This window comes from Schistocerca nitens, chromosome 5, assembly GCF_023898315.1.
Source record: "Schistocerca nitens isolate TAMUIC-IGC-003100 chromosome 5, iqSchNite1.1, whole genome shotgun sequence".
NCBI lineage: Eukaryota > Metazoa > Arthropoda > Insecta > Orthoptera > Acrididae > Schistocerca > Schistocerca nitens.
This window is the reverse complement of record NC_064618.1, coordinates 481,671,564-481,698,501: the sequence shown is the minus strand read 5'-3', so window position 1 is coordinate 481,698,501 and position 26,938 is coordinate 481,671,564. Positions and strand designations below refer to the sequence as shown.

At 41.6% G+C, this 26,938-nt stretch overlaps 1 protein-coding gene across 2 annotated transcripts in view; it reads right to left on the bottom strand.

The window, feature by feature from the left end:
* LOC126260016 (ETS-like protein pointed) overlaps window positions 1-26,938 on the bottom strand; it is an 840,855-nt gene that overhangs the window by 757,168 nt on the left and 56,749 nt on the right. For both annotated transcript variants that reach the window (XM_049957178.1, XM_049957179.1), the window contains exon 2: window positions 17,025-17,133. In XM_049957178.1, coding sequence (XP_049813135.1) covers window positions 17,025-17,117 — 93 coding nt within the window. In that variant the 5' untranslated portion in view covers window positions 17,118-17,133. The remainder of the gene's footprint in view (window positions 1-17,024; window positions 17,134-26,938) is intronic.

Sequence of the window (26,938 nt, the reverse complement as noted above, 5' to 3'; positions counted from 1 at the left end):
ATAACAGCTTCATTAGTTTGATAGGATAACTGTCAATAGTTACGTAGAAGTCGCCGAGGCTAAAGCTGCGAGCGCTTCATCATGTTATCATCGCATGTGTCTTGGGATGGTTTATGTTAAGGCGCCAGTGCGGTAAACTAGCTGATATTTTACTACGGGACCTGGACGACTGCACAACACACGAGAAGCACACAGAAAAGGATAGAAGAGAATGGCCTGTAAATGAGGAAGAAGGGCGAATCTACAGTAGGATCTGAGGAACAGGAGGAGGATTTGGGCGACACGGAAGACGGCGCACCCTCCCAGAGGCGAGTGTGTGTGCGTGCGGCTTCCTGGAGGAGGCAGCGAGCCGCACTTCCCCGGCTGCGGGACGGGACGCCCACCTGCCTGAGCGCAGCGCCGAGCTATCTGCTTACCGGGGACGCACTCTGCAGCTCGTCGCTCGCCACCTGACCGAGCAGCCATCAGGCACGCAGCCGACACCCATACCGCGTCACGGAAATGGCTATTTGCTTATCCTGTGCACCGCTGGGCACTCACAGGGTTTCTGCGCCCTCCACGAAGCATCCGCCGTTTGTAATTCCACACTACGCAATATACCGGTCACTTTCACATCTGTATAAATATAGAATTTACTCAGTGGTGTGGTTTGGGGTGTTCAGCCCAGTTGTTGAGGCTGGTCGTCGAAATATCGTACAGAAAACTCGGCTGAACAACTACAGGTACACCACGAGAAAACTCATGCACGCACAAGAATTTCAATTATTGAGCTACATGATTAAGTTGTAATTTAATTCTCAGTTCTTCTTACCAATCTGAGATCCAGTGCTAACACTCCATCTACGTCCAAGAGAATGATTGAGATGGAAAACTCCACGTTCATAATAACGCAAACAAAGTTCGTTCTGATGGGACATAACAGACTCTTTCAGCGGCTCGTGGTCTTGCGGTAGCGTTCTCGCTTCCCGCACACGAGGTCCCGGGTTCGATTCCCGGCGGGGTTAGGGATTTTCTCTGCCTCGAGATGACTGGGTGTTGTGTCTCATCATCATTTCATCCCCATCGACACGCAAGTTGCCGAAGTGGCGTCAAATCGAAAGACTTGCACCAGGCGAACGGTCTACCCGACGGGAGGCCGTCGTCACACGACACCATCAGCGACAAAATGAAACTGCTGGAACTATCCGTCTCTCTTCGTACCAGTCACTGAAATTATATTTACTCCATCAACTCACATTGTGTAATTCATGTATCCGCTTTTGGTTTCCTTTTCAGAAATTATATCTGACATTACTAACATTTACTGAAATTCACCGCCACCTCTTCCTCACAGTAAAATAATTAAGCTTTCTGGGCGGCAGCTTCAATGACCACTGCTCAACTTTTTCTGGCAATTTTTTTTAGAAAAGCCTTTCAAGCAATTGCAGACTCTCAGGCGAAGCAGGTGCTCAAAATACCTCGACTAAGATAACTAGTTTCACATAGAAGACGATGCTTTACTTCGTATCAATTACGACAAATTTTCATGTCTGTAATCCCTTAATGAAACTAAAGCATTTCATATACGTAACAACATTCTTTCACAAGTTGTGACAGTCACGAAGAAGTTCTCAGTGATCCAGGAAAATATTTGTTTTATTATAATTCTAGTCTTGGATCACAATGTTTATCTGTAATCAGATAATTAATTTTGGTCGGTAATTACCATCTTCAAACCTGAGTAGAGACGTGCTGCAGTACAAATAACATGTCATTACATGACAGTACTATCACATTTAATGGCGTGATATATAATGCAACACGTTTCTACTCAGGTCTGACGATGGTCATTACCCGTCAAAATTAATTACCGCATTACAAATGAATATTGTGACCCAAGGCTGGAATTACAACATTTTGCTCAATCTGTATCTCGCACTTTTGTAGCGACTCTCATAAGTTCTAAGTTTTATCATTCACATGACAACCCAGTTCAGTCAAAATACTATGAGCATCATTTCTAGGCGGACAGAACCGGCAATGCTCCGAGAGCTTATGACGCACTTCATCTTGCATACATTTTCCTTCAGTTGAGTTTATAAGTAAAATTATATAAAAACTAATTTGAATTATAGGACGTGTAATTACGATGTACGGCTCGGTTGACGTCATAACAATCAAAGGTCGCCATTATAAAACTAATTGCCTGAGCTAACGGTGGACAGGGACGGGCAACAGTTGTCAGACAGCAAAATGGACGGTTAATACAATCTGTGTGCCGCTGAAGAGGGTTCTGTATCTTCATTTTAAATAATTCTATGCTAGCAACATAGATGCGACCAGACTGGTGTGATACAGATATATTTTTTCTTGTGTAGAAAATAAAGACAAAATAATCATTTCCTAATGTTTTTCTTTATTATTCGAACAATTTTTATCACCTCAAACATCAATTTAACCCGTAGAATTTTAACTTTGGAGAAAATACCACCAACAAAGGTAAGTATACACGACGAAGTTGTGTGCCTTGGTATCTACTAACAGAGTCCGGCTAAAATGTAAGAAAAAAGCATAGGCAGGATTCATAGTATGATCATTTATTCAAAACTTCGTAAATGTAAACCTACAGAAACTTCATAGGGCGCATAAACCACAATTCTCACAAATTAGCTTTCAGACCCACTCGAATAAATAACACGAAAACTTTCGCCAACTTACCAACTAATTCGGATTTTTGCTCTTGTGATGTTTTCTGTCTCACCGTAGATATCACTGATTTCCTATAACGAAACGTCACTACATCGTTCTAAGGGAATCTAGAAGCATCGCTCTGTTCCTAATAACTATTACGCAGGAGCTGACTAGAAGATGGGATTGGTTGATGGGACGCATGCTAAATCATCAAGGAATAGCTAATTAACTTGCTGATAGAGGGAAATGTGGTGCTAAAAATCTTAGAGGGAGACCAAAGCCGGGATACAGAAACCAGGTTCTAATGAGTACATGCAGATACGAAAAGACTGACAGTTAAATAGATTGACATGGAGAGCTGCAACGAATCATTTTTCTAACTGCTAGAAACTATAGCAATAGGCAAGGCTTATATCACTATGTTCTCCACCCTTATGAATTCCGTGTATTACTCCACGGCACCTGTCTGTTCTACACTGCTTGGAAATGACGCTATCAATCCGCTACAGACCGACCTGCTACAGATCACAGAGCTTGCTCTTTCAAATTCGTTGTCGCTTGTTTCTGCTTCTGTATCTTGTGACGTAATCAAGTCATACATATTCTGAAACGTACGATACCAATGGTTATCGGTAATTTGATTTACGAGTAGAAAAGTTTTGTACAAACTGATCTCTACAATTCATTATTTCATGTTTCACTATTTATACTTTACGTAATTATGATAATTTTGAAGCTTTAAATTGAAAATCTGTAAATTTATACTAATCTTGTTGAATTATGTATCAATTAATCGAAACATTGTCTTTAACAACAATGTACATAATTTAAATCTCTTTGCCTCAAACGTAATATTTGTCCTCCTCCTTGTTCGGACTTGACGGGAAGTAGTTGTGTAATAGAGTCAAGTCATGCTTTGATGCTTTAGACTGAATTAGAAGCTGAAGGGAGCCAACTGATGTTAAATATTGTTGACCTGACATTTGAAGAGATGAAAATACCTAAGTTGTAAATGGAGAGAGTTTATTTTATTTCATAGTCAGTTATTCATCGAACATTCATGTTAGAACCTGTACACATTCTTTGCGCAATCAAGACCTGCGACCATAGTCACACTCCTGATTAGACGACAACGAGACCGACTTCACGACAATCAGCTAAGTAAGAAGTTTTATTTTAGTAACGTGAACATGTCCTACAGTGACATTTTCTTCGGAATAATGACGAAAGTCCGTTCATAGGACGAATCATTGTATAGACGTTATTGAAGAGGTGTGTTACAGTCTGCACATACAATATTCAGTCCAGGGCGTGGCGAAGGGCACTTAGAAACAATATTAAGGATGTTCCGTCCATTCGTGCGTGAAGCAATGTGAATACATTCGTGTGTGAAGCAAACGGAAAAGTGCAGTCTTTTTGCCTCGGTCAGTGGCCTAATTGCTCTTATCTTATTCTCGTGCTCGCTACACGTGATAAACGATTGGAGTGGCAGAGTCAACCCACCGTCTTCTTCGAAAGCCGATCCTCTAACTCGGAAAGGTCCCGCGAGAAAAACGTACCCTTGCCTCCAAAGATTCCCGCTGATGTTCTCTGAGCATATGTCACGTGTTTCTATGAGCTATGGCGACCTGATGCGATCCTAACAGCGCGTCCCTATATTCGTTCGATTTCTGCTGTCATGGATACTCGGTAAGGATACCCAATCGCTGGCGCAATACTGCAGCATTGGTCAGTCTTGTCCGTAGCCCCTCCACAATTCGCCTTCACTACTACAGTAGTGATTTCACGTGTTCGTCCCATCTAATATCACATCTAAAGGATTAAATGATACGCCGAGCTCCGTTTACCACACTGGTCTTATAATGCGATAGAGGGCACGCTACTACAGGGGCAAGAACTCTTCGGATATCTTAGGAAGATAGGAGCACCATTTCAGAAGAAAGTTACAGAAGAGCGTTCGGGGTTTCCGAACTCCGACTTCGTGCGAGCGTGCACATTGTGTGTGTGTGTGTGTGTGTGTGTGTGTGTGTGTGTGTGTGTGTGTGTGTGTGTGTATGTGCACTTCCATCTCGCGATGCGCGCCTCTCCAGAAGGGAAGAAACGACGTTTAAATAATTTCGTAGGCTTCCGCCTTCAGACTCAGGTAACACGAAAGTTTGCTGGCCTTAACGACGTCACATTCTGAAACAAGTATCAATATTCTGAAATAAGTATCACTGGATAAAACATGTTTCAGTCACGAATACAGTGGTCTCCTCCCGGTAACCAGTACAGCCAAGAAAGGCCACTGTGACTGAGACGGCAGTTTTATCCAGTGTTAATTATTTCACAATGTGACGCGGTACCACATCAGACCCTCCCGGATAGCCAAGCGCCGCTTCCGGAACTCGGGGAGGAGCGCCGGCCACGATCGAATCCACCAGACGGATTAACGATATCAGCCGCAGTGCCGGCCACCCTGGATATGGTTATTAGGCGGTATCCCACATCCGACTGGGTGAATACCAGGCTGGTAACCCAAGCCCTGCCTCAGTTACACGATTCGCTAACATTTAGAAAACGTTCGTTCACCTTCACATGGGATAAACACAAACACTAGACGCAAATGTGGTACATAAATCCCACCGGTAGGGGAGTTGGGGGGCGGGGGGCAGCGTTGACAGAGCATACAGCCAACCTCTACCAGTCATCACAAGTGTTCTGCCCAAAGTCAGGATTTATATATATTGACTGTCCGTACTCTCCTGTCTTCTACAATCCTATTCAGGTCCACCTAATTTCCGCTTCCGGTCGGTTACGTCGTGTATCATCCCGTATCTCCTCCTTCCTCTCCATCTTTTCCCACAAACTAGTCCTTCCAACGCATCTGTTAGCAAGAACTCCCGTCTCAACGAATGTTCCATCCAGTTCTTTTCTGTTGTAACCTGTAACACCCTTCTCCTCTAATCAACCCTACCCAACACTCTTTCGTTACTCTTTCCATCCTGATTATCCTATTCTCTTACATATCCACATACCAAACGTTTCAAGCATTTTTTTCCCCAATTTCTCGTCTCAGTGTCCATGTTTCTGCCCTGTATAATGCCACTCACAGACAAAACACTTGCCAAGCATTTTCCTCATACCTTTTCTACACATAATATCCTCTCTCCATTGAATATCTCCTTCGCTATAGCAATGCGAGTGTTTACCTACTGATGACATCTTAAGTCTCACTGATCGTAGATCCAAGATATTCAAATACTATTACTTGGCTAATAACAATTTATCATATAATTGAAATAAATGGTCGTAGCTACGTAGCAAGTTGCATTGAGAAGTACTTATTTTTTATTTCTTGGATGGTGACTAGTTTCGGACACCTGTGTTCATTTTAAAACCAACCGTGTTGTAACAAATGAAGGCAATAGCCCTTGTACAGAAGCTATCCCTGCAGTAATCACAGTGTATATGGCCGATTTAAAATTTGTTAAGCTGTTGTTAAGTCGGTCATATATCGCTTTGATAACCTCAGATGCAGTTTCTGTAGGCTACATGGGCTATCGCCTGTATTTGTCACACTTACAGCACGGATGGTTTGAAAACCGACACACGTGTCCAAAACTAGCCACCATAGAGAAATAAAAAACAGACACTTCTCAGTGCAACTTATGGTGAAACGCCCGCATCTCGTGGTCGTGCGGTAGCGTTCCCGCTTCCCACGCCCGGGTTCCCGGGTTCGATTCCCGGCGGGGTCAGGGATTTTCTCTACCTCGTGATGGCTGGGTGTTGTGTGCTGTCCTTAGGTTAAGTAGGTTTAAGTAGTTCTAAGTTCTAGGGGACTGATGACCATAGATGTTAAGTCCCATAGTGCTCAGAGCCATTTGAATTTTTATGGTGAAACTACAACCATTTATTTCAATTACAAGATAAGTTGCGGATCTATAGGGTGTTCAAAAAGACTCTCCGCACTGCCGTATGATTGTTAGCCACGCGTGCCGTATGCCGCAGTGAACATACCGAAATGAAACACAGTGAAATACAAATAATTAATTTACTGAATATTCATTTTTACTTATAAATTTTCACATTAAATGTTGAAAGTGTCCCCCCTGTTGTTGAATACACAATTCAATTCATCTAATCATGTTTCCAAACACAAGTTGTAACATTTCTTCTGTAACAGAAGCAGTGAAAGTGGATACTGCAGTTTTCAATTCATCGATGGATTTTGGACGGTTTTTATAGACAGTTGCTTTCGCTGCACCCCAGAAGAAAAAGTCAGGTGGTGTTAGGTCGGGCGATCGTGGAGGCCAAAGTCCCTGTGAAATTATGCGACCACCAAAAAACATCGGCAAGCAGTGACATTGAAACGCGAGCTGTATGCGCGGTTGCACCATCTTGTTGAAAATAACGGTTCAGTATTTTACTTAACACAAGTTCTCCTATGAATGGGTGCAGAATACACTGCACTATCTTTGTGCAGGCGAACAACCATACGGCACGCGCAGCTAACAATCATACGGCACTACGGAGAGACTTTTTGAACACCGCGTATTTTTCACCCGCAGCATGTTCCGTTCGTAAACTTGTCCTACATTAATATTTGCCAGCCTCCTCCCTCTACCAATCACCATAGTGTTTGTTTTTGTTGTGTTGATCCTCATCTCATGAGCCACGCAAGCTTCGTTTAGATTTTTTAGCATTTTATCACTGCCATATCTAGAAAAATTGGTAGAAGCCGACCTCGGGGAAGATCAGTTTGGATTCCGTAGAAATGTTGGAACACCTGAGGCAATACGGACCATACGACTTATCTTAGAAGAAAGATTAAGGGAAGGCAAACCTACATTTCTAGCATTTGTAGACTTAGAGAAATCTTTTGACAATGTTGACTGGAATACTCTCTTTCAAATTCTAAAGGTGGCACGGGTAAAATACAAGGAGCGAAAGGCTATTTACAATTTGTACAGAAACCAGATGGCAGTTATAAGAGTCAAAGGACATGAAAGGGAAGCAGTGGTTGGGAAGGGAGTGAGACAGGGTTGTAGCCTCTCCCCGATGTTATTCAATCTGTATATTGAGCAAGCAGTAAAGGAAACAAAAGAAAAATTCGGAGTAGGTATTAAAATTCATGGAGAAGAAGTAAAAACTTTGAGGTTCGCCGATGACATTGTAATTCTGTCAGAGACAGCAAAGGACTTGGAAGAGCAGTTGAATGGAATGGACAATGTCTTGAAAGGAGGGTATAAGATGAACATCAACAAAAGCAAAACGAGGATAATAGAATGTAGTCGAATTAAGTCGGGTGATGCTGAGGGAGTTAGATTAGGAAGTGAGACACTTAGGAGTAGTAAAGGAATTTTGCTATTTGGGGAGCAAAATAACTGATGATGGTCGAAGTAGAGAGGATATAAAATGTAGATTGGCAATGGCAAGGAAAGCGTTTCTGAAGAAGAGAAATTTGTTAACATCGAGTACAGATTTAAGTGTCAGCAAGTCGTTTCTGAAAGTGTTTGTATGGAGTGTAGCCATGTATGGAAGTGAAACATGGACGATAACCAGTTTAGACAAGAAGAGAATAGAAGCTTTCGAAATGTGGTGCTACAGAAGAATGCTGAAGATTAGGTGGGTAGATCACATAACTAATGAGGAGATATTGAATAGAATAGGGGAGAAGAGGAGTTTGTGGCACAACTTGACTAGAAGAAGGGATCGGTTGGTAGGACATGTTCTGAGACATCAATGGATCACCAATTTAGTATTGGAGGGCAGTGTGGAGGGTAAAAATCGTAGAGGGAGACCAAGAGATGAATACACTAAGCAGATTCAGAAGGATGTAGGTTGCAGTAGGTACTGGGAGATGAAGAAGCTTGCACAGGATAGAGTAGCATGGAGAGCTGCATCAAACCAGTCTCAGGACTGAAGACCACACCAACAACAACAAATCCAGAATTAAGTTGCGGACCCGTGAAGATAAGGAATAACTGTCAGGAAAAAGAACAAAGATGCGGTATCACAGCTAGAAAAAGTTTATATGTTAACGGAACTTAATGTTTAATATCTAGTCAAAGTCAGTAGAGATAAAGTATTAACGCTGATGGAAGGATGTAGAATCATATCACCATGGTTCTGTTAAAGTATTCATCCCAGCATTCGCACTGAGTGATTTAGGGATACTGCCGAAAACAGCAGTGTCCCACTCTATTATATAGCTTGGGCCCAGTGAAAAGTTGACGGCTTTCAGTCGTCTGCGGCTGATTAAGCGCGCTATAAATCAGTTGCGTCTGCGGACGAGAGCTGAGAGGGCGACTCCTCCGTGACTCACGCCCGCCCGCAGCGACGGAACGGCAATGCCGCGTGGAGACAACTTTCGGAAGCCAAAGAGGGACGGGCGCCTCCACTCCAACATCTGGCAGCGGCAGAGGGGGAATATCCTCGCAACTGGAAAAGCGTTGTCCCCAGCGGGGTGCGTTCTACTTTCAGACAAATCTATCTCTCCAGAATGAGAATTTCACTCTGCAGCGGAGTGTGCGCTGATATGAAACTTCCTGGCAGATTAAAACTGTGTGCCGGACCGAGACTTTAACTCGGGACCTTTGCCTTTCGCGGGCAAGTGCTCTACGAACTGAGCTACCCAAGCACGACTCACGCCCCGTCCTCACAGCTTTACTTCTGCCAGTACCTCGCCTCCTACCTTCCGAACTTTATAGAAGCTCGCCTGCGAACCTTGTTGTGAGGGCGTGAGTCGTGCTTGGGTAGCACAGTTGGTAGAGCACTTGCCCGCGAAAGGCAAATGTCCCGAGTTCGAATCTCGGTCCGGCACACAGTTTTAATCTGCCAGGAAGTTTCAAATCTATCTCTGTTCAATAACGATCGCCTAAACCTTTCACTGGCGAATTCGTTTCACTAAATGTGATGATGCCGTAGTAAATATAGAATTCTGAAGAAATATAAAGAGACGCCGATCTATCGGCTTGGCTAGTTTTTCATAGTTATATTTTGGAACGTAACAAAAATCCGACTTCTGAGAGTGGCAACGGATATAAGTATCAGAGGACAAGTACTAAAGAGAGTGGGAAGTTTTAATTACCTGAGGAGCGTAATAGAAGACTACGGGAGGAATGATATGGAGATAAGTGAAATGAAAAGGCAAGCACATGGATTCCTGCAGATTGTAGGAATCCTGAACTGGAGCAAGCATGTTCCACCAAAAGCAAACAAATACCAAATGTGATACAGAGCAGATTTTATTCCAATACACGCGTAAGCGTCGGAGAACTGGGTAATTAAAAAAGGCTGGGCTGCAGGGTACGAATTGCGACATGAATTCCAAAGACGCAGGACAGGACTGACTGGCATGAAACGCCGAGAGAAATAATAATGAAATAGAAGCACATGCAATGTATCACAGAAAAGACAAAAATAAGATGGTCAGAAGAACGAGAGTTAGCAGATACCGAAACAGGCTAGAAGAAAACCGAGAGACGCACATGGAGTGTTAGAGTGAAGGAATGTGTGAATAAGAGCGAAGACTGGAACAGAGTGGAAAGGAAGTGGTGTGAGGGCAGAAAAAGGTAGAAACTGTACACGATTACGAATTCCGACTTCTGAGCTTATGACAGAGAAAAAACAACATAACTTCAAAGAAATGGATCCATGACGACAGTTGGAGGACGGTTTTATAAATTCACCGTCTGTATGTGAAAGTACCAAGTGTTTCACATTGACACACTTTTTCAGAACATTCGAGTGTAATTTCTGTAATCTGGGAAAATAGTAAGGAGATTTAGTGCGCGGAAAGGGGAAAGGGCCCGGATCTAAGATGGAGCAAAACCAGAATATCTGCCCCAAGCGGCAATTTTAGGGGGCGCCGAAGTAGTATACTTGAAGGAAAAAAAAAAAAAAAAATCTTTCACAAAGCGCCTAGCATCAAGCGCACGTTGGTCTATTGATTGTTCATTTGATTTTGAAACGCGTTCCTTTTGGTTTTCGAACATTTTTGAGCACATTCTAACGAATCACAAGTTGATTTTTGAATGCGTTGCATAATTTACGTAATGTCTATGCCGGGTGAAACCCCGTCGCATCTAGAAGTAAACTTTCCCGCAGACAAATGGGGACGTGACTATAGGAGCTGACGGTGAGATGAATAAACCCCAACGGGTGAATGCCAATCGCTATTTGTTTATGTGGTTGATTGGCTGCGCGAATGATAAGCGTCGTTGTGATTTTAGTGAAATCCGTAGATTCAGACTAACAAAGTGGAAATAAACGACTAACAAAAATAACAGGTAAGAAAGATTACATATCTTCTCGGTGTAACCAAGAAAATGAAATTGACAGAAAATTTTCGGCAGATCGCTACACTACTAAGGGCCAGTTGTACAGTCCCCAGTTAGCAACCGCTTAATTCTATTCTAGTGAAGTTAACCGGACAATAAGTTTTGACGTGGGCAGGAATAGTTAGAAAATTGGTGATGACAAGATTGTTTGTTAGGAGGAAGAAGGAGAAGAAACGGGGGACATCACACAAATTATATGTAGAATAAGACGGTTTCAAATTTATATATAAATTTCGTACTACTACCACTACTACTACTACTTTCTGAAGTCGTGCTTGAGGAACTGGAGCATATGAATAAAATTTGAAACTATTTCCTAATATAAAACTTTTGTTTGTAATAGGCCTAATAGGCATTTGATATTGGTACCTCGTTAATTATATTCTACCGTATTAGTTATGAAAATGAGGTGGATAAAAATGAACATTTGTGCCAAAACTGTCTTACTTAGTTGGCGTGTGTTACAAGTTTTGCAATATTAGAACGACCCGTTTCGTTTTACCTAGCAGACAGTGACAAAATAGACGTAATCAAGTTGAGGAACCACACCAGTCTTGGCTACTATTCGTACTAACAGTTGTTTCAGTATTAGACAACAACGTTTTGATTTTTCATGTAACAAAGTGTATGACGAACTCTGATAAGGTAATAGATTCTTTCGCAGAAAGGAAAGCACGGCGTGTAGAGCTGTAGCAAGATTAGAGAGAGAAAAAAATGCTGGGACCTAAGGATTGAAGGAATGTGTACTGTTTTGCTTGCCTCTTCTCTTTACTGCTTTTATCTTTCCTACATTTAATTTTATGTCACTCAAAATAGAAAGTTATTAGATAACAGGAATTAAAGGGTGCAAATTTTCTGAAGAGTTCTTATTCTTCCGATCGCAAACAATTCCAACCAATAATAATTGTGGGTTTTTTAAGGGTGAAAGGGGTCGGGGGGGGGGGGGGGGGGTCGGATATCTAACCGATCCCTTGGGAGAAGGCGAGGTACCACCCGATATTTTAATTTCCACTGTGATGGCTTCCATTACAAAATATACACGTTTGATTTCCACAGAGCGAAATACAGCGACGTGCGATAGAAAAACGTTGTGTGAAGAGGCGTGGCACTGCACTTTAGCACATTTAAGACCAAATAACATGTTTTACATTTCCTGGAACATACATGTTTTATATAGCAAACGCTTCAGAAAGATGTGTGCTACACAACGAAAATATTTTTGACAATTTTGTTTTTAAAGTTTTGACGCCCTACCTCAAACGCTGGAGAGGGAGAGGGAGAGGGGGCGGGGGCACTATCAAGTTTTCGCCCCGGTTCGGAAATATCGTAGGTCAGGGATTGAAGGGGAAGTATTTTTGACAATAAATGCGCGTACATAATGTGGGTAGCGCGCTGAGACATTCGGCTGGTGGACTCAAGAAACATAAGTACGCTGGTGCTTCTAGAACTCCTTGGCATTTTCTAAAGGTGACAGCTTTGAACTGCATACCGGACAGAAAATTTATACCGATAATAACGAGTTTTATCACTACAGTTCGAGCTAAATAAACTGAGATTAATGAACTACAAGTTAATTAAATTTAACCAGCAATAGCTGAAGAGAAGACTGAACAGAAGACAGTATATCTGGCCATTAGTAAGAAAATCTTAGTGATGCACCTTTCACCGTAGATGGATTCACTCTCACCAGTTGAGTGCTTCAAGAACTTAGGGTTTTTTTCTAGTAAACACAACAGAGCGGATATAGAAATACACGCTTGTCCAGCAGCAGCGAAGAGAGACCTTTATGTTTCTATCAATATTTTGAGGAAAAGATAAACATAGGTTTTGCGAAGTCTTTTCTCAAGGTATAAGGGGCGATCAAAGAGTTTCCATTCAAGGGCGTTGCTGCAGTGTATATACAACGTAGCACGACTATGATGCAGGTATGTAAGCACCTACATGGAGGCAAGGGATTAGTACGGCATTCGCGTCTTTCCGACGTGCGTGCAATAAATGCGGAAATGAAGTATGGAGACGTTATTACCAAATGCTTTGAAACAGGGCCAACGTGTTGTTATTCTTTCCTTGGCTGCCTGCGGACAAACGCCGGCAGACATCCGTCGGATAGCGAAGGATGTATATGAGGCAGCATGCCTCAGAAGTTACGCTAACTCAAGTGGAAAGATATTCTAGCACCCGCCCTATACACTGATCCTTCCCCATGCGATTGTGATGCTTTCGGTCCCTTAAAAAAGACCTTAAAAGCTCGACAACTCTTGTCGGACGAGGATATATAGCAGGCACTTACGGACTTTTCCTCGCAACAGGACACTGTGTTTAACAAAAAGGTTATCTTCAACCGTGTGCGTCGTTGGCATGATTGCCTCAGTGATCACGGCGATTTTGCAGGATTGGCGTATCGATTCTGGATTGCATGGCCTTCGAACGGAAATTTTTTGAACGCCCCTTATATTTTTTTGGGGTGTACACTTGTACGGAATTGACAAGAGGACGATAAACAGTTCAGACATTAAGAGAACAGAAGCTTCCGTATGTGATACTACAGAAGAATGCTGAAAATAAATGGGTAGATGGTGTAATTAATGATGTGGTGCAAAATCGAGTAGGGAAATTGTAATTTACGGCACAATCTGACTGAAAGAAGGGATCAGTTCGTTGGACACATCGTGAGGCATCATGGAATCATCCGTTTGCTAATGGAGGGAAGTGAGAGTTGGTAAGAACTGTTGAGGGAGACCAAGGTGAGTAGGTTCGAAGGATGTCGGTTGTAGTTGTTACGTAGAAACGAAGAGATTTGCACAGGATAAGAATGAGTGAAGAGTGGCAACAAACTAGTTTATGGACTGAGGGTAACTAACAAAAACAACAAGGAAAAGATTACTAATTATTTACTTCAAATATTTTACCAGTAATATTATACATTGTAAAACTGCAGGTTCCAATGGATATATGTTACATTAGTTACGCAGAGATAAAGACAGACTAACATCGACAGCGCATCAAATCAGTCTTCCAACTGAAGACCACAACACCACCACTTAAGCTTTAATGTACAAGAAGAAAGATGAAGAAAAACTATTAATATTCGAAAAAATATTATCAAAACTTTTTGGGTCTGTAATAGACAATAACAACAAAGAACGGAGAATAAAATAAAATTTAAAAATACGGAAGTCGTACAAACATCCTGACATTGTCAAAGAAGAGAAGGCTCAGCTGGAAGAATGTCATTCTCAGACATTCTCTAGTACAATAGTGGAAACGAGAGGAAGAAGACAACGGTGGTGAGACAACATCCGAGATGATATAGCTAGGCTGAACATCAACCGAGAACGCACTCGACAGAAATGACTGGAAGAGGTTTGTATAGCAGGCGTATGTTCGAAAGTAATAAAACTGTGGACAGGTTCGCTATTTATATATTTTGGTTACGAAAATGTTATGAAGGCTAAAATTAAATTTTCAGCGATCGTGATATTTCATTTAACTGTGAAGAACGCACTGTGGACAGAACCATGGCAGTTGATGGCCTTATATAAAGGATTATGATTAAGTCTGTATTTTGGTATTTACTAGAACATGGGCAATATATGTTGAGGGAACTATCAAGGAAGTTTATGCGTTTGATTGGATGACTTCTGCCGTCAGCTGCGGAATGATGAGTGTTTCGCTAAGAATATATGCGCCCGAAATTCCCCAACAAGGAAATTGTTTAAAACAGTAAAGAATCTACACGCTTTAGGCAACTCGTTTAGTCACGGTTTGAAGGACATGAACTTCAGCAACTAGCCCAACCATGTCGACCAGTGTCAACACGAGGAATATTCTGTCATCTAGCATAACGGTAGAAAGTGAGCTATGCACTGTACTTGAGATGGTATTTAAAATCATTAGCAGTATGAACAAATGTCCATCGATGCCGTGATAAAAGGTTCTTTTGAGCAGTTGCCAGTGCGCTCGTGCGCATGTGCAGAGCTGAATTCTCGCATTAGCAGTGTATTTTGCAGCTTCTGGCCACTTTAAGTGTGACTGTTAGTCGTATGAGCAGTAGCAGCAAGTACCTAGGCGTTTACTCGGAAAAAAAAGCCGGCCGGGATGACCGAGCGGTTCTAGGCGCTACACTCTGGAACCGCGCGACCGCTACGGTTGCAGGTTCGAATCCTGCCTCGGGCATGGATGTGTGTTATGTCCTTAGGTTAGTTAGGTTTAAGTAGTTCTAAGTTCTAGGAGACTGATGACCTCAGAAGTTAAATCCCACAGTGCTCAGAGCCATTTGAGCCATTGTACTCGGAAAAATGTTTCTGGTGTGTCCAAGCTGTACGATTTGCACATGCGCAGAGCAATCTGAGTTGTTATTGGAAGGAGGGTGAGGGTCATTTTCCACGTGACCCGTGTATACGACTCCTGATACTGCTGTTCTCTCCGTTTACAGCTCAGACGTCAAATGAAAACAAAACAGAGTTCTGTGGCCGGGAGCCATCAACTGAATTAATATACATTCCCATAACCAGGGAAGACTAAAATAAGTTAATAGTTTCAGTGTTCTCATTTTATATTATTTCCACGTTATCAGCAATCAACCGTTAAGCATCTTGCATACTAATGAAGTTGTTTTGTCGGTTTACTAGAGAAATTTTGTTATATTAATATTTTCCGCTGAGGCAGTCAGTATATTTATTGGCTAGTTTCAACTGCTCGTTCAATTTCAAATGCACATTTCATTTTTGGCACGTATGGCATTATACATAATAAAAACCAAACATGAGATAATACAGTACTGGTACTCCAAGAAAACTGGCATACCGAAAACCACTCAGAAAAGCTGTATAAACGTGTTTTAGTACGTTTTACGAAATTCCGATGTTCTTGAAGTAGAGTCTGATGTACTGTTTCTTTTACGACATTGTAAGATCTCTTAATGCTATACACGTAGGAACATTGATAGATATGCACTTGAAGCTGATTAAACAGGCAAATTTAGTCAGTAGTACTGCATTAAATATTTTGTTTCAAATATATTGACAGCTTTAGCAGTATTTTAGAAATCTGCCTTCCGTGAAACAATGTTTTTCGATCACAAGACATTTGACTAGTACTTCCACTAGGCTTGACATTATTTCTTGATTTGTGTTGTTTACATGTAGGATTCATGGAATGCCATTCAATGGTAAATTTTAGACCGGCAGCACACTGTGATTTTATCATTTTAACTCGCCACATGCCTCTATATTTATTCCTAGAGCAGAATATAAACTGCAAGCTGTACAGTTTCTTAGCCTCACAGATAACCTGTTTATTTTTATAGAGTTTGAAATAGTCGTGGAATAATTTGTTGTTTGCTCCAGTGCACGCTACACAAGGAACTTTATTTTTTTCCAAGAAATTTGTATTCCTCCTTACTAGCTTTTTGCAGTACTGTGTAGATGTAAACCTGATTGGAAATGCTACATAACAATATTGCAGAGTATGAGTAAAAAAAATTATGCAAAGTCACCACAAAGCAGAATGGTAGGGTACTTTGAGATGTAGGGTCTAGTTTTGAAATGAGTATGATGCCAATAACTGCTTCCTTATTTGCATTCCTTTTCTGGGTAGGATATGAAAAAACGGTTGCTCGAAGTACAACTCCGTATGTCCTCTCAACAACATGCCGCAATGGTGCACATGCATACGTGATGCTCCACCACGCATGAATACCAAACAGCAATGCCACGAAAAGCGTATGAGCAGAGCAAACGCCAAGCATGGGCTTTCTACGTCATCGCAGCTGCACATGCGCAGTAACGCCTTGTTTTCTGGCGCTCTCTGGCAACTGCTCAAACTAACCTAAGAACAACGCTATGTGTAAAAAAATTTGAAGAAATGTGTGGTAAGTCATATTTTTCTATTGTTTTGTGCATGCACTGCACACGATAATACGGTGAAATATCTTTCTTGACGCTTAACGCGAAGACAGTGCATCAAATGACTGCGCGTTACGGACAAAATTATTTGACAAGTAATTTAAGGGCAGCAAGCAAGACGTACCACGGCTGATGCGCTCTTGAGCGGGCTGGAGGACGCGTAGAAGTCCTGTTCTTCATCCATGGCGAAGTCCCCGTACAACGACTCCAGCTCCATATCCGGCCTCCCACCTCTGCAAACAAGATACTAGTTGTCAGTTAACTATAAAAGCTGCCGAAAGAAGGAATTATACCTAGTATTCAAAATATAATACATCAAGTAAGTCGATCTGAAACAATCAGCCCCAAGAAAGTAATAACACGTCACAGCTAGGAAATAATCTGAAGATCTTTAACAGCTTGGATGCCGGCAATAACAGAGATCATTTATATGCAGTAAAAAGATTAATAACACGTTTTGGGCTCTTTGTGATACTCTTCTTACCTTTGTAGTATTGTTTTTACTGTGACTTCAGAACAAAATATCCTACGCTACATGAAACGTCTAATGTTTAATGACGCTCAATCCTTGAACAACACCATCACAATTCGTAGCGAAGATAGCATCGCAAGACAATTTTTAGCCATTCAGTAATCAATTTTGGATCTCTAGTCGTTAAATGCAAAAAACGATGTTTTCCTTGTATCATCCTTGACCTAAGTCAGTAGCCTCAAGGGTTACATATCGGTGTGCCTCCATTTTTATGACTTCTACGAGTTAAATTATTAGGCACAAGTCACTACTCATTCGGAATAAGATATCCCCACCCCCTCCACCTTCGGTGTAAGAGAAAGTATCAATGTCTTCGCTGGATAATGGCAGTTTGAAATATGCACACATCCATATATTTCATTCGCTATTTTAAATGTCCTTTTACAGAAGAGACATCACATTACCAAGCGCGCGCGCGCGCGCACACACACACACACACACACACACACACACACACACACACACACACACACACACACACACACACTTACTTTATTGAGCATTCTTGTTATTGCAGATGAAGAACACTTGCGGTGTTAAGGCAGGTTTCCTAAACAAACCAACGTAACATCTGCATAGAATGGAACTTACAACACAAAGAGCATTCGATTCTCTCCTGTATTCACAGTGTTATTCTCGAAGACTGGAGGGGTGGTGGAATCGTTGGTGCTTTTCTGGAATATGAAGGGTGTGTCCGAATCGACGTCGATATTCTCGAACGAACTGGACGCGCCCATAAAATAGTTCCCTCTCTGTTTCGCTTGGTACGCCATAGCAACAGTTCTAAAAGCGGTGAACGTTAGCTCTGCGACGCACTAACAAAACTGTGCAACGCCTATCTCAGCCTAACATTTTGCCTGATAAACCCTGCGATAAGGGATAAGCGCGCTCGCGGACTGCGGTATGTCCTGCCACATGTAGCTGTATCGTTCAATGAACAGAGACACAGTTACGCTATTTGCACACTCTCTGGCTGTCAGTCTAATGCTGAGACGACAGCTACTCCCCGTGGTGAGCCCGAACGTTTTGCTCCTTACAACTTGAGCGTTGGAAGCGTTTTTCTTGGCGGAATATTCGGGGTCGCGATAGCGTGGAGAAACGGCGAAATATGCAGAAATTGCCGCACATTAATTTGTACGATGTGTAACTAAAAAAAGTGCAGCTTCCAGAAGTACTGGATATCTCAGCTTATTGGAGGTCTTGTGTCACAAAGGGGGAGAGTGATACAAAACTGTTTCTTTTCTCTCTTTGTCTCTCTCCAGTTTAGCATTTTTTTCTGCATAGTAACTAATCCGGCAACTACGACATTTTCATCACCATGTAACAATGTTATAACAATTCCAATTCACTCGAAATCTCTTCTTTACAAAACTTTCGTGGAGCTTCACCTGCGTGGAGAATCAAGCACTGAACAGACTGCATAGATAAAGAGAGTAAGCATTTTTTTGTCATATTGACAGATCATGACAAACTACCCTTGTGTGACGCGTTAGCCAAACCAATAATCATTTTTCAGGAGCAAATTGATCAATATCTACAAGCAGCTGCATTCGTATTTCTTTGCATAGTGGATTCAAAATGACGGTGCTTAACAGTAAGCGCACCATGGGCACTCGAGTCACTAGTTTAAAATAACCACATGGAACTGTTTCCACAACACATTTAGTTTTTGTTATTCTCCAGAGTTACGTTGTCTGTGACTGAGGATGCACGATAATTACTGGAATATCGCATAGCTTTGCAGATCCTGGACACGATGGACCAATGGGGCCATAGAGCATTGCAGGATACAAAGGGAGAGAGTGCACGGTTACTGGCTTGTTTGACGAGTCAAGAATACCAGAAATATCCCTAAGAAAGACGCCGATTATTGTGAAAGTGTTTTTTCATGAACTCAACAGCTCGTTTCCAAGATAATCTGTTTAAATCGGAGATACATTTATTAATAATATTTCATCTTGAGCTCAATAGTTTTATTTTGCAATTACTGTCCAACTTGTTTACGAGCTACAGGTCCATTTTCAATGACCCTGCAGACTAATGGGCATTACAACTGTTAGTTTCTCACTTAACAGTAACAGAAGGAAACTGAAGTTTACTTTACGAGAAAAGTGTCTCAGGCTGGTTTAATGACAGAAATAAAGTATTTTAATATATTACCTACATTTTACCTTTCGCCTTCTGCATTGGTGAAAAACTTCCACATATGCACTTACATTCTGAACGATTCCGAAGTTTATGAGTGCACTACGTGGCTCAAATGAGGTATATACACAGAAGCGCCAAACAAACTGGTGTGGCATGCGTATTCAAATACAGATATATGTAAACAGGCAAAATCAGCACTGCGGTCGGCAACGCCTATATAAAGACAACAGGTGTCTGGGTACAATAGCCGGTTATCAAGATTTAAGTGAGTTTGGACATGGTGTATAGTCGTCGCACGATTGATGGGACACAGGATCTCCGAGGTAGCGATGAAGTGGGGATTTTCACGTACGACCATTTCACGAGTGTACCGTCAACATAAGGAATTCGGTAAAACATCAAATATCCGACATCGCTGTGGCCGGAAAAAGAGCCCGCAACAACGGGAGCAATGACGACTGAAGAGAATCGTTCAACTTGAAACATGTTGCCTGCTCGGACGAATCTCGTTTCAAATTGTATCGAGTGGATGGCGACAACCTCATGAATCCATGGACCCTGCATGTCAGCAGGGGACGATTCAAGCTGGTGAAGGCTCTGTAATGGTGTGGGGCGTGTGCAATTGGAGTAATATAGGACCCATGATACTACTAGATACGACCCTGACAGTTGACACGTACGTAAGCATACTGTCGGATCACCTGCATCAATTCATGTCCATTGTACATTCCGACGGACTTGGGAAATTCCACCAGGACAATACGACACCACACACGTCCAGAATTGCTACAAAGTGGCTCCAGGCACACTCTTCTGGGTATAAACACATCCGCTGGCCACCAAACTCCCCAGACACGAACATAATTGAGCGTATCTGGTACGCCTTGCAACTTGCTGTTCAGAAGAGATCTCCACCCCCTCGTACCCTTACGGATTTACGGACAGCACTGCAGAATTTATGGTGTCACTTACCTCCAGGACTACTTCAGACATTAGTCGAGTCCATGCCACGTCGTGTTGCGGCACTTCTGCGTGCTGGCGGGGCCCTACACGATATTAGACAGGTGCAGCACTGAATTTCATACTATTTGTTGAAATCAAATGTTACGTACAGGAGTTAAAAATGTATGTCTTTTATTCTTACATATTCAAAACTAGATTTGACATACTTATTAACAAAGAGTGACTGAAAATACTCGTTACAATTTACTACTTCTCTTGCAAAGTGTGTAATTTGCACTTGTTGGGATTGTAACCTAGTAATAACATATTACTTTAATTTATGCATACAAGTCACTTTAAACATCCGCTGCAAAGTGATAGTGTGTACGGTATGGAGGGAGGGGGGGTGGTTAATGGGAGGAAGTATTGGGACAGAGAGAAAAAGAGAGAGAGAGAGAGAGAGAGAGAGAGAGAAATCGCGATAGTGGAATGAGAAGGAGGGTGTATTTATGTCTGAGCTGAGACAGAGAAAGAAATTGTGTTTATCATTTTTTGTGAGGTTCTTGGAGGAGGAGGAGATTAGTGTTTAACGTCCCGTCGACAACGAGGTCATTAGAGACGGAGCGCAAGCTCGGGTTAGGGCATCCCGGCATTTGCCTGAAAGGATTTAGGGAAATCACGGAAAACCTAAATCAGGATAGCCGGAGACGGGATTGAACCGTCGTCCTCCCGAATGCGAGTCCAGTGTGCTAACCACTGCGCCACCTCGCTCGGTGTGAGGTTCTTGTCTTAAGAGACAGAAAATGATCTATTGTATTCACTATCTGTTCCTTTAGTCTGTCACAGTGGGTTGGAAAACCTGTTGTCTGTGTATTTCTATGGCTTTCAGTATGTTGAGTCTTATGCCTGAGTGTTGTCTAGAGCAGATTTTGATATCTTTATTAACGTCTGGAAGAATGGGTTCGCTGTCAAAAGTCAGATGCCACTGCAACTGCAAATTTATGGTGTACATTTAAACTTAGAGCTGACATGTGTTCAGTACATCGTCTAACAAATGATATGCCTATTTGAAAACTGGGGCAGTCTGAACACGTCAATTGCTAACACCTGGTTGTTTATGTTTGTCAAGTTTGTTGCAACTGTGAGGCAGGACTTTATTTTTTGTGTAATAGCTCATTTCAGCGCAATGTGGTCAGACGCAGGTAATATGTTATAATACTTTGTTTCTCTCGTTAATACAGACAACGACAGTTATCTCTTAAAACTAACAACTGTGTCCGCCTGTTAGTGTTAGGTGAAAAACAAGACATATTGCCCAATATGTCTCTACAGTCATTGAAAATAGATCTGTGGTTCCAAAACCCATTGGAAAATAATTAGAAAATACAAATATTGTGACTGAAGACGAAATATTGTTAATAAATGTAACCCTAATCTAGAAGTCACAGTATCGTTAATATCCGCAGCCATCTCTCTTCTGTTGCTATTTCAGCTATGCTATATTAAGCGTAAACGTTATCTCCATCCGTAGGCTCCGGCGACCCCTTCGGTACTGACCAACCTCCGCGTCATCTTCAGCCAATGACGTCATTGGGTGCAGTATGGAGGTGGGGGGGGGGGGGCGTGGAATCAGCACACCGCTCTCCCGGCCGTTGTTAGTTTTTTAAACCAGGAGCAGCCACTACTCGCTCGAGTAACTTCTCAGCTGCCATTAGCTGGCTGACTACACCCTGTTCCATCCCTCCCACTAATGAAAAGTTCCTACCCGTCCTCCAAAAGGCAATCAGAGATCATGACCACTCACATAGTTAAGAAAAAATACGTCTTTGCATCTGAATTATTTATCTGTGTGAACCAAATTTGTTTCGCTTATTCGTGCTAGGCATTTTCAGTGGGATTCATTTTTACGTTCTTTTCATGTCTCCATGTGATGATCTTTTTTAGGTCCTAGATGCATATACTATACGTCTCTTCCAATTAACTGACACACAAAACAGTCAGCTGCAAAAAAAGGCAAATTGTTCTTATCTATATGACAGAGCATACTAGAAGTTACAATCATGTACAGCCCATGACTCAATGTCTCCTCCCTTCGCCCCCACGTTTCCTTCATATGTGGTAGAGAAACAGGCAGTAAAACATGATAAAAGAAGTTTCTTCCGCTACATACATTAAGCGGTTTGCATAATATACATGTAGCTATGTTTCTGTTTCTCGGTAAGTAAAACGCATTCGCTTAATTGAGTATGTTTTCTTCTAGGAGATCTTCTAAACGGCTTTGACTGGCGGACAAGATAGATACGGAGGGGTAACAAAAGAAGAGATGAAGTAGTGTCACAGCAAAAAACAAGCAAAAGAACACGATAACAGCGACAAAACGCAATAACCAGCCAAAATTAATTACATATTTATCATTTTTATATTTCTATTTAGTAACAAATTACTCAAGCTGGATAAAATAAAAACTTATAATTGGTATTACTACAACGTGTTTAAAATCAACCTTTTTAAATTTCATTCATCATAATAGAGGCTGCAGTTATGGAATTAATGATTTACATAGTAAAACACTGCACCAGTTATGATTTTTCATCCAACGACACGTTTCAGCAGTTCGTTCCCAACTAAGTGCAATTATTTCATTGGTATTTTGCATGATATCTGCTTGTATATTTCCATGCTTCTCTTGCCCTGCAGTCGCCTTGCTAAGTTTTTAGTATGACCAGAAAATATAAATCTTGGGATGTTTTACACACTAACGTTTGAAAATACTATATTTTTAACATTAGCGTCTAAAAACACACACGCAGACACCGCAAACAATACGTATGAAAGTAGTTGCACTGGAAACTGGAAATGCATCTCTGCTAAGCATGATAAATCTTAACTGCCTCAGTTTTTAACTATTTAAAATCATCATCATCATCATCAGAGTTATTAAAGGGTTTTGTGATTCAAGTTCTGCAGCTTATGGGTTTCCCCACCCACCCACAGACGACAGAAGCGTACAGGAGACAACGGTTGTCCAGTTAATGCGGTTTCTTTGACATCACATTGAAGCAATGGTTTTCAATTGTTTCTCACTTCAGTTTCGAAGAGAGGTCAATTTCTTCTTATTACATACATACATACATACATACATACATGTCGACTTTAAATGGCAGTGAATCACCTCCACTAGGCGACATTAATAGTTGACCTATGGAGGATAATATAATTATATCACACAGCGCTGAGGTAATTAGATTAGGTTTCGAGCATCGAAATTATTAACGATGGCCGATGTAAAGAGTATATAAAAATGGAGATCGACAATAGCAAGTAAAGTTTCAGTTAAAGAAATGAATATCTTAACATGAGATACAAATTTAAATTATCACATTAATATACATACGACTTCCGCTGTTCAATACAATGTACTCTTTTACTCTTTTCATTCTGCTCCCAGACTACTATTTGTCAGATGCCCATCTTCAGTGCCATCTACTGAGCAGCTTAAGTCTGTTAGTACATAGTAACAGGACATAGTATTTGCGAGGTGCAGAGCATCACATGTACAAGACTTAAATTTAAAAGTCAGGAAGTACTAGGAACATTTTGGTATGGAATGTCGTCTTACATGGAAGTGAGACGTCGACGATTAAAAGCATAGACAGATAATAGAAATTTTTGAAATGTGGTGCTAGAGGAGAACACTGAAGAATAGACGGGTAGATCACTTAACTAATGAAGCGTTACGGAATCTAATCAGTGAGGACAGAAAATTAGGTCAGAAATTGGCTAAAGGAAGAGAGAGAATGTTACTCGAAGGATCAAGGAGTAGTCAATTAGGTAATGTAGGGCACTCTGGGGGTTACAAATGGTGTACTGAGGCCGTGGCTAGATTACAGGAGGAAGTTTCAAATTTATGTAGGAGGCAGCATTAATGGAAATATGAAAATACTTACGCAGTAAAGACTTCTGTGTAAAGCTGCATCAAACCAGCCTTCGGGTGAAATACCAGCTGGTTACCAGGAAGTAACGTGAAACGTGGTTTCAACATAGATATTAGTATATATTTCACCAACAAAATACACGTGGATAAAAACAGTAAGCAGATAAATGTTCCGTGAAAGTATTCTAGGAGAAACACGGCTACAAAATCTGAAATGTCGCAAATAGTAACGGTTGCGGACAAACTAATTCAAACAGGTATAACATGTAGCACACACCGAACGAATTTCAACTATGATTACAACTGCTACACAAAGCAAGTAATAAATCTTAAACATTCCACTCGCACGAATTTTTGTCGTCTTCTATGGTACACACAGCGGCGAACCCGCAAACACACAATGGCTCTAGCGCACACAACGGCAAGCAACGTGCCCAGGCAGGGCTCATACAGGCATCCCGAAACGCGGCCGCTTAAGGGATAAACGTGGGGAAAACCACGACGGCGAGAGTCTCTCATTGGTGGGCTGCTCCCAGGTTACAAGGCATTGTCAAAGACTACGGCCACAGGGCGACTTCGTCGGAAAGGGGCATCTGCGTTTCGGGAAAGAACTCTTATCTAAAAATTTGTTGCGTTTTTATTTCGGAAGTAATACGCCGGTAAAGCAGAAATGAATATCCTCATTGGCTGATACTGCGCGAAGCGCATGCGGTACCATTAGTAGCTAGATTCGCAAACATGTCCTACAAATTTACGAACTCTTCCAATAATGGTGCTCAGTGCAACACGATATCTGATGTACAATTTTTTTTAAGCTGTTGTTTCATTAAATATAGAAAAGAGGGTACAAGTATTATTCTCCAAATATAATGTACCTTTTCCGCTGAGTATATTCTATGTCAGAACAGAGATCCTGTAAGGTCTGCAAAAGAACCAACTACGAATTCTATAAACTTATCACTGAACTGTAAACGTTTACCAACCACAAACTTCTTTAAACGGCGAGTAGCAGGAAGTAGAGGGTATACATCTGCTGACTAGAGTGGATGCGCCAATAATTCTGACTTCAAATCCCCCTCTTTTTCCACTGAACTGGAGTAAGTTTTTTCCTCATTATTTTGCAATCCACGTCTCCTCCCGCGTAATTTTTCATCACGCTGGTACCGAAGGTTTTCGTAGTATTTGCCAGATTTTTTTTACCCTTTGCTAGGAAATTAACAGCGCCAATCTCATTTACGTCAAAGAAAACACTGTCCATTATCTTTCCGGCAAATAAAATTGACCCTTTTGTGCTCGTACATCAGCTTCCACCCACTGAGTGGTTTGCTATTTAATAGTGCTGGATTCACGCAACGTTCAGAGTAAAAACTATGGCGAACAGTCGCCTAATTATTTGATTATCTGAGTACACCAGCAGCCCTGACAAATATATACGGTCACTGATATTTCTACCTATGATTTTCGAACATTATTACTAGACATTCTCCCAGGGGGTATGTGCGAATTCGATATGATAGATAATACACCGTTACTACACTTCCATGATATCGTAACTACATCCTGCCAGGCTCGCAATATATCGGCTCCTTTTTTAGATGTTTTATTCATATCTATAACGCAAATGGGCGTACAGTAATTATTAGGTTGATGCATAAGTTCGTACCTTTTTTCTTTTGCATGTTGGTAATCCAGTTGCTATGGGTTTATTTACCGATTGTCATTTTGTAGTTTACTATTGCTATTTGAGTTTACGCATTGTCATTTATTATCTGTACATATTGAGTGCAGTTGTAGACTGCTTGAAAATAGAGTGCCAAGTGGGAGAAATCGGAACATTTCCGACACATTCTTCTGTTTGTGTTCAGTATAGGAGTGACAGCAGCGTAGGCACACAGAAACATTAGCGCCGTGTATGGGAATAATGCCATTGGACAGAGCACAGGAAGAAAATGGTTTTCTCGTTTTAAGGGGGGGGAGGGGTAATTTTGACGTTAGTGACTCTCCATGACCACGAAGACCTTCGAGGTTTGATGAAGATCGTTTAAACGCATTAATCCACAATGCCCCACGTCAGTGTAGTCGAGAAATGGCAAATGTGATGAACTGTAACCATTCCACCATCGTGTGACATTTGCATGCAATGAGGAAAGTTCAAAAATAGGGTGTCTGGGTACCACAGGCTCTAAGCCAAAATCACAAAAATCAGCGGGCGGTCGTATGTGCATCTCAGTTTGCTCGTCACCAATCGACTCGAGAACAAAAGCGACCATTCCTATCCAGTATCGTTAGAGGTGAGCATGAAATGGTATCTTTATGCTAACATATTGAAAAGAAAGTAGTGGTTGAGCACAAACAAAACAGTAGTTTCCCATACAAAGAGCTGCGTGCATCCACAAAAGATGTTATGCATGTGGTGGAACAGCGACGGTGTTGTGTACTACGATTTGCTTCCTAGAGATGTAACCATCACTGTTGACATTTA